This window comes from Montipora foliosa, chromosome 1 (assembly GCF_036669935.1).
Source record: "Montipora foliosa isolate CH-2021 chromosome 1, ASM3666993v2, whole genome shotgun sequence".
NCBI classification, from domain to species: Eukaryota; Metazoa; Cnidaria; class Anthozoa; order Scleractinia; family Acroporidae; genus Montipora; species Montipora foliosa.
Genome location: NC_090869.1, coordinates 56951665 through 56965075, shown reverse-complemented (window position 1 = coordinate 56965075; position 13411 = coordinate 56951665). Strand labels below are relative to the sequence as shown.

Here is a 13411-nt window from a genome sequence, read left to right as displayed (position 1 = left end):
TCGTTGTGTTTCACCAATCAAAAGGTCTACAATATGTGGAAATAATTATGAACAACGACATAGTTTTAGTGCTTCATGTTTTTGTTTCCTGTTTTGGCCTTAACCATGCACGTAGCACGACATATTCAGTTTTCAATTTCTCCAAGAAAAGGACCGGTCAGTAGTTTCGATTAATTTATTTGCAACCCAGTTTCGACCAAACAACAACAACTGTCAACAGATTTCGCACATTCGCTGTTAATTCAAAATTATTTGTGGCACACTCTCTTCGCTTTTGACGTTTACAGGGATTCATACTAACCAGTCACTATATAGCTATGTATGTTTGAAGTCAGAAGGTTACTCCTGCTTACCTTCTGAGTTGCGAAAATGTTGGTTCTAGCTTGAAAGGGTTTAAATTGCTTTTAACTTAAGTAGAAAGCAACAGTCCATTTGGTCTCGCCATCGATGTTATGTGACCCAGAAAATTTGCGTTCGATGTCATTGGGATATTCTTTGGTGCCCAGCAACGATCTATTTGGTCTAGGTCTTTGCAAAGGGTACCAATGGTCTCCCACACCAGTACTGCCTATGTTGTCTATGGCGATTGCGTTGTTTTTCTTACAGGTTTTAATGCTGGAGTGCTCTAGACTATTTCATCGCTTTCCAAACTAATCGGCTCCAACCGTTTGCACTGTCCGCAAAGTCATCCCCAGAGTATTTAATGTTGCCTCGATCGGCCTCAAAAGCTCAGTTTTCTCGTGCATATCTCTTCTTTGTCTTTTTCCCAAAGTAAATTGTTTATGTTAAAATTAGATAGAGTTCGAAGTGCTTTAAGTATGCTTATTTCTTAGAAGTTACTTAGTTGTCTCCTTTTTATCCTTTAGTGTACAGGGACTATGTAGCTGGTGTACCCTGCCAAGGTGGCTCAGTTAATGTGGATGACCGAGTATGCTGTAGGTATTCTCAGTCTTAAAGGTGGTTTTATGAACAGACACCACGACATTGCACTTTGCATCTCGAAATACATCAATTTAGCAGGAGTTGAGAGAGTCGCTCGCTTGTTGAAACCAGTTGTGTGCATGATTCACTAAAAGACCATGCCGTATGGAAGAGTTTAGCATGAAGTTAAGAAATGTGATTGGAGGAGTTTTTCATCAGCTTCTCTAGTCAGGAATTGATCAGTCTTTTTGGAGGGGAAAGACCGAAACGGTCGCTATATTGGTATAGAAACAGACAACTTCCAATATTTTGATATTAAGCTCGACATTCCCGTTTTCACACTAGAAGATGAATAAATCGTCTCAACGGACAAATCGCCCGTTTAGACGGACTATTGTGAATTCAAGACAACTAATTTCTCTAGTGTTGTTCCTTATAAATTCACAAAAGAAGGGCAAGAAGATGCATGAAGACTGGCACTAGGTATTGCTCGGTTACCTTACTCTTCGCGCCAACCTTCTTTTCTCCCGCCATATTGAAAACGTCCCATAAAACATCGCCTCCATCGCTAGTTCCATTTCCCCGCAATGCTAAATTTGTAGATTTGTTCGTCTAACTAGAATTTAGTTCGGACTTACGTCGACTTGTTCTTCTGTCCCCTTTTGGTACCACACCACAAAAAGTGTGAGGGAATGACCCTTAAAAGAAATTTTATCGGTCCCTTAGTAAGTTTAAAAGTTAACCATCAACTCATAAAATGGACTTAAAGTTCTAAGCTGTTAGGCGGTAATCATCGACGACAGGCTTACGTAAACAAAACACCCATCAGAGCTTAAGAGAGTGTTCGTTAACAAGCTAAATCTGATCAAACCAAGTCGCTTTTTACGCAGGATTTCACTTTTAGATCTACATTTTTAAGTTATTTTAACCTCGGTTTCATATGCGCTACCAGTTTGGGGATGTTGCACAAATAAGAGCGATTTTAACGCTTTGGAATCCATACATTGTAGGGCTGCTAGAGTTATATATAACCTCCCGCGCGACATGCCCTTTGTAGATGGAAGAAAAATAGCTAAATGGGACTCTTTATTCGACTCTTATAAGGTCAAAACATCCACATACAGAGGATCCATTACTTGGAATCTTTCAGAACCATCCGTTGTCAGCGCAAGAGATTATGCTAAAAGGGCAAAAACGGCTCCCGCCCTCAGAAACTTGAACTTTAGTGAAGAGTCACCGCAAATGGATCCCTTAATTGACATTGATTTCGTCTTGCATTGATGTTATGCATATCTTTTTTATATTTTTTCAATTTTTGAATTTCTTAATTTTATTATCCTATTAACATTTCTTTGTTTTTTTTTGTTTTTTTTTTGTTTTTTTTTTGTTTTTTTTTTTTTGTTTTTTTGTTTACACGTTTTGCTTAAAGCTATATTAGCTTTAAAACTTACCATTTTTTAAAATAAAAGGTGTTGTTATTGTGTTTCAAAAGGTGGATAACGCTATCTAACGGATAAATCACTGTCCATTAGATAGTGCAATTGGTTTCGCTTGATTTATCCGGCGGATAATCCATCGTTTGAACAACTAGTTTTGGGGCATGGAGGGAGAAATCGTCTTCCTAGCTAGACGGACAAATTTCAGGCGACTAAGTCATCTAAACATTTATTTCGTGCCGTTTTCACAGCAGTAGATTTGCCCGTCCAGACGATTTGTTCATCTTCTATTGTGAAAACGGTAATTAAGCCTAAAGCTCTGGCTTTTTGAATCCAAGCCCTGATGCCAGGCTGCAGTATTATTGCATTATTAAAATTCTTATTGGCGACTTTGAGGTTGCGCAGGAGACAGGGTCGAGAGCCTTGTAGAATTACATCGTGGGGCTGTTTTGGGAAGTGCATTTGCATCATTGCGTTCTCGGAGCAAGACCTCAAGTTGCAAGAAAGTGATATACCAGGAGCTGAGCTTTCTAAACCACCAGAATATTGCAAATATTGCACAATGGCAATTTAAAAACGATGGCTCCCTTTCCAAGGTGTAAATTTGTCCGGACAACGAAAGCTTTGATCAAAAAGTCAGTGAGATGTTATTACACACAGCGTTTACTTACTAACAATGTAAGTTATAAAGATTAAGGTAATTTATTTATTTAGCTTCGCCTAATTTGAATACAATATTTGTAAACATAGGATTATTAGGCAGGGAGACCACTGAAGCGAATTGAATTGTTATCGTACAAGATCTGCAGAATATGCGAAAGTGCTTTGCTTTGCAGAGTAAACGACTACTATATAAGCAGTGACTCGTCCCCTAAACAGTCCCACAACATTCTCGAACCTGTCTCGCACGCAACCTCAAAGTAATTTTATAAATATCTGTTATCCGCTCATTGCAGCGAGAAGCAAAGCTTCCAAGTAATTGAAACAATCATTCCATTCGTGCCTGTTAAAGCCAACTCGGCGCCATGCGTCGCGTCAGAGGCTATTTTCCATCTCATCCAATGCACGCTCATGGAATGATTTTTTTAAATGTATACACTTAATTACACATTTATACATTTTTATTCCAAGTACCATTTTGAGCTAGTTTCTTCCGGCACAATTCGAATTTTCTTTTTTGTCCGTGAATCACCCTTTGCCCTGTTGTATACTCCGCGTAAGAGCCTGTCTCTCTACAAGAGGAAAGCAGCAGTAACTGCAACGGTAAGAGATTGGGTATTGTCGCACACTAACCCTAGGGACTCGTACGGCTTGAGTTCATCCCGTTTTCAAGAATCTCTCAAGGACTACAGATTTGTTTGGTATTGTTAGAGTTACCGTTTTTCTTAAGTGTAAGTCATTTTTTTTCTGTTGTAACCTTTTTCCTTTTCGGTTTAAGGAGCAAATCAATCAAGCATCAATGCTCTAAATCCAATTTATTTTGTTTAGTGAATTGTCCTCCCGGGACTTATGGAGACAACAATACCAACACGTGCGTCGATTGTCACATTGGATTTTATCAGGATGATCAAGGAAAACCCGAATGTCAACCCTGTCGTAAGAATTACTCCACCGCTTTCACGGGCTCCAAGAACAGTTCAAACTGCCGGCGTAAGTGACAGCATTTACTCAGTTTTGATAAAGTCAAGTGCATTGATTGGCTGCTTCTCTCGGGGCTTTCCTGCTCTATTGGCCATTCTTCGTCTTATGTAGTTTACCGTCAAGATACGCCCACCCCCCCCCCCCCTCCCCCCTGCCAGAAAACAGCTTGGATTACGTCCCTACGTCTCCGTAGTTTTCGTCTCATCGATTTCGTTTTCCTTGTCTTTTTCGTCTCTCTCTACCGCTGATATGATTTGCTTTTCCCGGCGAGAAAAACCTTGGCCAGGGAACTGTTCCTTTTTTCTATTTAGCGTCATATATTTTCCCTGCAAATTGTGTGGGCTTTTAAACACCTCACTTCTCTGTGGTTTCCCAAATGACAAACCCTTTTCCGAACTGTGACGTTTGATTGACAGGGAGGTTATCATTGGGCCATTCACAGAGAAGTGATGGTTGTTTCTACAGCAACGTTAGCGTACACTCAACAGAGCAGGGTATGAAGCGTCAACCTCGTTCTCAGGGTCTTTTTGACGATGACTCGACAATGGAGACCCTGGGAACGAGGTTGATGAAGCGGCATAGATTTTTCTCGCTGGGGTAGAAAACAGCAGCGGAAGAAACAGCCGTAAAAAGACAAGACAAGCAAATCGAAACCAAGAGGATGAAAAAAACGCTAGCAAGGAAAACTCAATTTTCCAAGGAAACAATATTGCCTTTTGGTGCCATTCTGAAGGGGATATGTCACGTTAATTTAGCGGGGTGTTCAGTTTAAAATTCGAGAATGGTAATGTGGTATTCCTTTACTGATAAAATTATCGTTACATCACAAACAAGAAGAATCTGAGCAAAAACGAACTTTATCCAGGCGATTTGCCGTAAACTTGAAAATCGTCGGGCAGACTTTTTTCAAGATTACCCAAATGTAATCCGTTTCAATCTTGTCTATTTTTGTCCATTCATGCTTCTCTTTCCTTTGCTATATTTCTTTTATGTTGCTCGACAGTTTTAAGTCGTTATTGCAATGTTTTATTCTACTTTTTGGGCATTTTGGGTTTCATGAAATTACATCAATTTGCGTGACATAGCCGCTTTTAAAGTATTCACGATGTACCGGGACATTACCTAATAGACCTTTTCGGCTTGTACATTTTTGTTTTCCCAATACAGATCATGTGATAATACTCAGGAGGTTTGGTCTTTTGTTTTGTTCATGCGTGGCTGCGTATATTTCCTTAAGTAATTGCACTGTCGACTGTACTCAAACTTCAAAGTGACGTGTTGAGTAGTTCTCGTTTAAGATTAAGTCTCGTTTTGAGACAATAGATATTACGAAGCCCCTAAAGCCATTGCATGAGAGCAACCCTGGGCTGTTATAAAAAGACAGAACCCTCTGTTCAAAAGACGGGACGAAGTTGCCTGGTTGTTTTACGCTGTTTCCAGATTAACAATGGCGCGACTGAGGTTATTGTTGTTGTTGTTGTTGTTGTTTTTTGCTAGCCATTTGCCAAGCAGGAAAATATTCTACCAACAATGGTGTGTGCCCTTGTAAGAGATGCCCTTATGGCACTTACCAAGAGAACGAACAAATGACCACTTGTAAACCATGCCCTGTTGGGACCAATACCGCCTACCCCGGAAGTAAATCAATCGATGATTGTGTTGGTAAGTGCAGCACTCGCTGGAGCATCGAAATGATTTCGTAAAGTAACTTTGATTTGTACAATTTTTCAAGTAAGGATGTTTCTGTCTGCTTCCCTGAAGAAATTAACGGTGAGTGCGTGAATGAAGTAAGAAGAAACAATCTCCGCTTTGAAGGGGTTATGAAAGGTAGAAGATACGGAAGAGAAAATTAAGAACGTGCTTGTCGAGAAATTGGACCTTGATCCCGCTCCTGAGATCGACCGAGCTCATCGTACTGGTCGTCCTACTAGGCAAGATGGAACCTCGAAACCGAGAACAGTTGTATGCAAATTCACTAGTAGACTTTCTCAAAGCCCGTTTCCGCTAACAGATAAATTGGTGGTCCGGCGACTTCGTCGCTCATCTCGGGACTTGCAGCAATTTGTGGCAAGTCTAATTCACTAGCTACTAAGCGAAAGAATCCATTTTAAGGAAAGCAAGGAGGAGTAAACCTGAGGGAATTGGTATCTTTTTATTCCAGTCAAGCATCGGAGGGATAAACTTAAAGCTGAGTGTTTAGTTTTAATGGACCTAATCGGCTAACTCAATGTTGTACCCAATTCAAATCTCCCGGGATTAAGATTCTTTGTGTATTGTATTTGCATGATAATGTAGCATTCATATTTAAATGATATGGAAATACCTGGAACAAAACGTTTTATTTCCAAAGGGTTTGAATTGGGTACAACATTGAGTTAGCGGAATTAAGGTCTATTTGCTTGGAGCTGCTTTTTTCTCTGTATTACAATATTTGGCATATCTTTAGAAGCTCTGATAAGGTTATTACATAATGCCTGGAGGACCTATGCCTAGAACAGAAACGAAAGGAGAGCGAGAGAGAACGACAAAGACAAAACAGAATACCAGTAATAGCTCATACTTAGTGGAAGAAGCTACTCCACAAATTTTCCGTGGGCACTAAACCGTTTGTTATTTTTACCGATGCGTTAAAGTGGATGCGTATTTTTAAAAAGTGGTTGAATCGGTTCTTCCTTTGTTCAGGAGTGAAACTCGAATTTTTATTGTCAACTGGAATTAAATAACAATTATCTGTATACTTTTGGTCATAAAGAAAAAATTGATTTGTTTTGCTCTTAAATGCGAGCGAATCCGTTTGCCCAGCTGGTTTTCGATCACCCTGCGAGGAGAGCCTCTCTAAAACTCCACAGAGCGGGAAAGAGAGGCTCTCCAGAAAATGTGTCAAGTCTTTTTAGTCGCCACAGCCCATTTTCTGGGCTAGTCACTCCGGTCAAACCGGTTTAGGCGGCGCGCGCATCATATTTTTGACGAGGCGAAGGTCAAAATGGAGCCTTCCGCACGAAAATCACTATGGCGTCTAAGAGTGCGATCGAGACTTGGCCTGGGTTTGAGACTGTCACCAAGCAACGGCTTGCGCATACTCAAGAAAGACTAAATACGATTTCTTCAGAGTCCTTTCTTTCTCGTCGAGTTAAGAAAGGCTCTACTGGGAGGAGGGTTTTCGATGTGCCTCGACAGTGACAAGAAAATTTTGCCCTTATGTTATAAACACGTAATCGCAATGAGTTCTCGTAAAATTAGGGGGAAATTTCACTAGCTTGTGTTCTCAGAAGTTTGTTTAAAGCACCTAAACGTTATTTAAATGTTGGAGCGGATCTCGTTTGAAGTTCGCCCTTTCTTGGTTGCATTACCGTATTTTGCCAATTCTTTTTCCAAGCCAACTTGGCTTGTTTCAATGAAATACATCAAAATGTGATTGATCTCGTTTTCAGAGATAAAGTGAAATAAAGTACATCACTAAAACTATTTTTTTTACCTTGAACTGACGAAGTTATTTTGATGGCTTCTAATTTTAGCGTGATTCCTATTCGCTGGCTGTTGACAGTTGACTCTGAAATGGCCTTTTTCCTTTGCCATTCGCTTGCTGAGGGTTAGTCTCCTATGCAGCCATTCTTTGTGTGGTCACGCAACGCTCCTCGAGCCCCCTCATTTTCCCTGATTTTGCAGCTTTACTCGCTTATATCTCTGCTTCCGGACGGTGGTTTTTTTTTCATTTTTTGCATGTTAGCTTAGATTAATTTAAAACGTGTGTCTTTCAAATTTAAAAAAAATTGTGTTGGTGAAAAAACCACATTTCAAAAAATCTTATTTTTCAGAAAAACGGACCTTCAGATTTTGTTGAATTTTAAATGGGAAGATTTCACCGTCCCGCTTTTTCAAAAAAGACAATATATCTTGATTTTAAAGCTCAAAGAAATGCCTCATATCGTTGCCATGGTAACGTTACTTTGGAGGAAAATGTGATGTGAGAAATCTATGAAGAAATCTTAATACCCTGGCCAAATTTTGTCTTGATATGATTACCCTAAGTGTATCTAAAACATAATATGTTTATTTGTTTGAAAAAGGAGGAACTATTTCGAGCCTCCTTAAATAGTTTAGATATGTCTGATATCGAATCGAATTATACCTAATCCTATCCAATTTTAAGTACTATTTTCCTTCCGATTTTGAAAAACTAACCTTACAAGCTTCCAGTTCTTATTTTTCCCTATTTCATATTAACCTAAATAGTCTTGATGCCCATCTAAGTGATTTGCAGACTACCCTCGCATCCTTGAACTTCCTTTTTCATATTATAGGTATTAGTGAAACTAGGGAAAACATAACATAATAACTTACATGGTTACACACTTCACATTCAACCCTCAAAGTCTGCGGCTGGTGGTGTGGCGATTTATATTAGCAAGTCTTTAAATGCCTTCAAACGAGCTAACCTGAGAATTACTGATGACGAGTTTGAAACTGTCTGGGTTGAAATTGTTAACACTAAAAATAAAAATAATCTATGTTGCTGTACCTAGAGGCACCCTTCCTCTAACCCTGAACCCTACATTGTCTCATCTGACTAGAGAAAACAGGAATATTTTACTTATGGGTGATTCTAATATTAACCTACTAAATTGTGAAAACAATCCTGAATCAAATGATTTCCTACAAATGCTTAACTCGTATTTCTTTCTTTCTTACATTTTACAACCAACACGAATAACAGAAATTTCTGCAACCTTAATTGATGATATATTTGCAAATTCATATTCCATAGATGCTATTAATGGCAACTTAGTCCTAAAAATGTCTGATCATCTTCCTCAATTTTTGATTGTTGATAATATTAAAGTTAATTATAAAATTCTTAATTACTTTTAAAATGATTATTCTAAATTTAATGAAGCGAAATTTATCAATGATTTTTTATATATTGACTGGATCAGTATTCTGACAATGATTTAGATACATCAGCAAAATTTGATTTTTTTTCTTTGATAAGATTTCCCATCTTATCAACGTTCATGTGCCATGCAAAAAACTTTCTAAGCATGAGATTAAGTTAAGCACAAAACCTCGGATCGCTAAAGACATACTTGCTAAGATAAGACACAGGGATAAACTCTATTCTCGGATTAATAAGTGTAAACAACCAAATCCAAATTTAATAGCCCTGCATAAAACAGGAACAGCGTGATTAAGGATATTAAGGCTAGTAAGACTAATTACTTTAAAAAATTACTTTTCATGCAATAGTAATAATATTTTTAAAAAATGGTCTGGAATTAGGTCAATAATTAATATAGCAAAGTTAAAGCTGACTTTATTTCTACCCTAAAAGAAAATGGAAAGATGTTCGACAATTCCTCTGCAATTGATAACATTTTCAACAACGTTTTTGTAAATGTGGGCAAAAACACTGGAAAGGACATTCCTCCTGGTGACTGCTCTCCTGCCTCTTTTCTAAAGGGAACCTATTCAGAGTCGATGTTCCTTTTTCCTCTTACATCAAATGACGACTTGAGGATTTTATATCTCAAATGGCAATAGCAAATCTATTGGGCCATTTAGTATCCCAATCCCTTCTTTCATTCTTGATAAAGGATTCCTTTTTGTGTGGCACTTTCCCTAATGAGCTTAAACTAGCAAAAGTTACACCAGTCTTTAAGAAAGGCTCTAGGCAAGACAAAGATAATTGCAGACCTACATCTGTCCTATCTATATTTAGCAAAATATTTGAAAAAGCTATGAATAAGTGCCTTTACAGTTATCGTGAATGTCATAGCTTTCTCTACCCATTTCAGTTTGGTTTTAGGCGGAAGTGCTCAACTAATCATATACTTTTATGCATCACTGAATCTATTCACCGCTACTCCATTGATAACAATGAATTTAATTAAAAGGCTTTTGATACGGTGAATCATTATGGAATAAGAGGTGTGGCCTACGACTGATTTCAATCATATCTATCTAACAGTTTGTGTGTGCCAGTGGTCATGACTCTAATCATCTTTCTATCACTTGCGGAGTTCCTCAAGGATCCGTTCTTTGACCCTTGCTATTTTTATTGTATATTAATGACTTACCTAATGCCTCAGAATCACTTACTTTTCACGTATTTGCAGATGATACAAATATATACTGTGCATAAAAGAACCTGATTGATCTTGAACTTAAGCTAAAATCATGAGCTCATTGCAGTTGCTGAGTGAATGAAATCCAACCGACGGGCACTTAGTATTGTAAAAACTAGTTTCATTCTCTTTCATTCTAAAACGCTGAATCCTTATAAGACTTTTAATCTGAAATTTAACGGGGTAAATATTCAGCAAGTATCTACAGTTAAATATCTCGGTGTTACTTTTGATGCTAATCTAACTTGGAAAAATCACATTGGTGAGCTTTGTATGAAACTGTCAAAAACTGTAGGAATCGTTTCAAAATTGAGGTACTATGTTAACATTGATGAATTAAAAATGCTTTCTAATTCTCTAATTTATCCTTTTTTTACTTACGGTGTCCATGTTTGGGGTCTAACATACCCAACCTACCGAAATCCTTTGACCATTTTGCAAAAGCGTTTAGTCAGGATTATGACATTTTCTGAACCCGCATCACAATCAGAAGCCTTGCTCAAATCCCTGAATCTTGTCAAAATTTTGTGATATAATTCATATTGAAATCTTTCTTTTGTTTATCAGTGGTTTCATAAATTAACTCCATCTTGTTTTGCTGATTACTTCACGCCAATATCCTCTGCTCATCCATATTATACACGTCAATCAAATAATGATAACCTGTTTGTAAACCAAGTCCAGACCACACAATATGGTATTCGTTCTCTTTGTTTTTCTGGTGCTAAACTTTGGAATTCAATACCTCTTGATGTAAAGCAGATTAATCCTTTTTCCAGATTTCATCAAAACGTTAAGACCTCTATGATTGACAGGTATAACAAGAGGATACTGATAATTAATTCACTTAATTTTGTACATAATTTTAATGTTGTATCCGTTCTCTTCTCCCAGGGTGCAGGGATGGCGCAGTGGTGAGAGCACTTGCCTCCCACCAATATGGCCTGGGTTCGATTTTCAGACTCGCCATCATATGTGGGTTGAGTCTGTTGGTTCTCTAGTCTGCACCGAGAGGTTTTTCTCCGGGTACTCCGGTTTTCCCCTCAAAATTTGGATTTGATTTGCGTTAACTAATTAATTTCAATTTACAGTGTCCCCGATTAGTGCTCTACAGCGCTAGAAGATTAGACACTTAAAGTTCCTTTGCTTTTTTCCTTTTCCCACAGCTCCAGTTCAAATAACGGAAACAGTGCCGAATACTGACTTTTCTGTGAACGAGAACGTGACCTTCAATATCTTGTGCAATGTTGAGGGAAGTCCTTCGCCGACTGCAACGTGGAGCAAGCTCGGCGGTGAGTTTGAAATGGATAAACTAAAGTGGCTATGAGTTGAGAATTTATCTAATGGGGCATACCCGGGCAAACGTTCTCGGCAAGTGCTTGCGAGAGGCGTGAAACGAAAAGCTTTGATATTACAAGATGCACCAATAAGGAGTCTCGGAAGTAAGGTCACCAAATTAGCGTTAAATGGATATGGATATTCAAAATGAGAGAAAATAGTGGTATATTAAAGAAAGTATTAAATGTGACGATAGGGTTTTGGCTCAGTGGGTAAATAAAAAGGTTAATTTGTCATCATCTTATGCAAAGGACCCCCCCCCCCCCCCAAAGAAAAAAAAAACGAGAAAATTAATTTACGTACTGCTAAATTGCTGATTTTGCCTTTCGTGATGGGAAACTCACCTGTCGGAAAATTATCGGACAAGTGAGTTTTGTTTTGTCCACTAGCTACGAAAGCTCTGAAACACTCAAAATCCTAGAAATATTTTAAAAGACCGATGCATATGTTTACAACCAAGTAGAAGACCGGTTTTATTAAATTCTGCTAGGTGGGCTCCCTATTGGCCGTAGTTCAATCCTTTCCTTATATGACGTGGAGTCCAAACTCACCGGTATAGAGCTGTCCGTTACTGCCGCGGTGCTCGCTGACGCTGGCACCTATGTTTGCACAGCAACGAACGTACTGGGTACGGTTACTAAACAAGTAACTATCACAGTTACCCCCACGCCGATCGGTGGATAACAAGGTAAGATGTATAAAGTCGAACGTAGGTTACGTTTGTGCTTAGCAACCATAACTCGATGGTTGCACGCCGCTTGTAAAAACAACCTTTTACAGCCACGCAAGCTCGTTGCTCAACAATCTCTTCGCCCATTTTTCGGTGAGTAATGCTTATCCTTCCCGAAACGTTCTCCATTTGCTCTTTGCATATAACAATATCGACGTAAGACGTTGGGAGAAAAGGAGGTGTCCACGATTTGTATTTTCATTTTATTATGGCCTTATCGATAACACTCAAGGCCAGATATTGTTTTACAAAGGTTATTTACCCCATCATTAGATTTTTACACTTAAGGACGTTCGCGCTAATTGTTTGTGCGCAACGTTACTGCGCAGGTAACGCGACTGTAATATGTCACGCATTACTTCGAGGTTGAGGTTTTAAAACCTTTGCAAAAACCGTGGACGATAAGTCTTTCACAGCGTTGGATCAGAGAAGATCGTGATCAGTCAAAATTGATTAAAAAATATTTATGAAAGTCAAGTAGACTACTGCACGAATGATATTGGCGTTGTTTTATCAGTCGTGCACTAGTCTACTTGACTTGCATAAATATTTTTCAAGCGTTAGTTAAAATAACATGGCAACAAAAACGCCGGGGAAAAAATGACAGGCCGGCAAAAGAATGGCACATTTATTTCCAAATCATCATGAAACGTTAAAGAAAAGTGAGCGGGAGGGTGGAAAAGCTCTGGAAAAGGTAGCTGATCGAGTAGTGGCTGAAAGTTTGGAAAACTCGAGGACGAACCGTTGCGTAAATTTAATGGGGCTGCTTTTGTTAATGTTTTTATTACTCCACAAACTTAAGTTTAAAATGAATGCATGTTTTTGAAGTTCTTTTCCTTTACTTTCGTGAAAATAAAGCAGTATTTTCGTCCTTGTCCGCTTGAATAGTGCGGACTTGCGTGGAAACAACCAGCGATTAAATTTCACAAAAACCACGCTCCAGAAGATGAGCATGACGGCAATGGAGAGATATTATACAAAATACTAACCAAATGAAGATGAAGCCTGCTTAAAACTTCGTTGCTATTCTCGGAAAAGAGTTTTTTTGGGGGGGGGGAGGGGGGGTAAAAACCTTTCATCCCTTCAACGATCGATTCTCCCTTGGGTTCCAGTCCTTCCCCGACGGGTCACGCAAAAACGTAACAAACAAAATTTTCCAAGAACTTTGCAAAATCACATAGATTTTATTCGTTTAGATCTTCGGTGACCCCTATTTTTTGAAT

General features: G+C 38.6%; 1 protein-coding gene across 1 annotated transcript in view; it reads left to right on the top strand.

Moving 5' to 3' along the window:
* Window positions 1–13411, top strand: part of LOC138002430 (uncharacterized) — a gene marked incomplete at its 5' end in the record, with an annotated part of 94244 nt that overhangs the window by 76434 nt on the left and 4399 nt on the right. The window contains 5 exons of the mRNA XM_068848472.1: window positions 867–935; window positions 3846–4007; window positions 5496–5660; window positions 11287–11412; window positions 11949–12146. Of these exons, the coding sequence (XP_068704573.1) occupies window positions 867–935; window positions 3846–4007; window positions 5496–5660; window positions 11287–11412; window positions 11949–12142 (716 nt within the window). The remainder of the gene's footprint in view (window positions 1–866; window positions 936–3845; window positions 4008–5495; window positions 5661–11286; window positions 11413–11948; window positions 12147–13411) is intronic.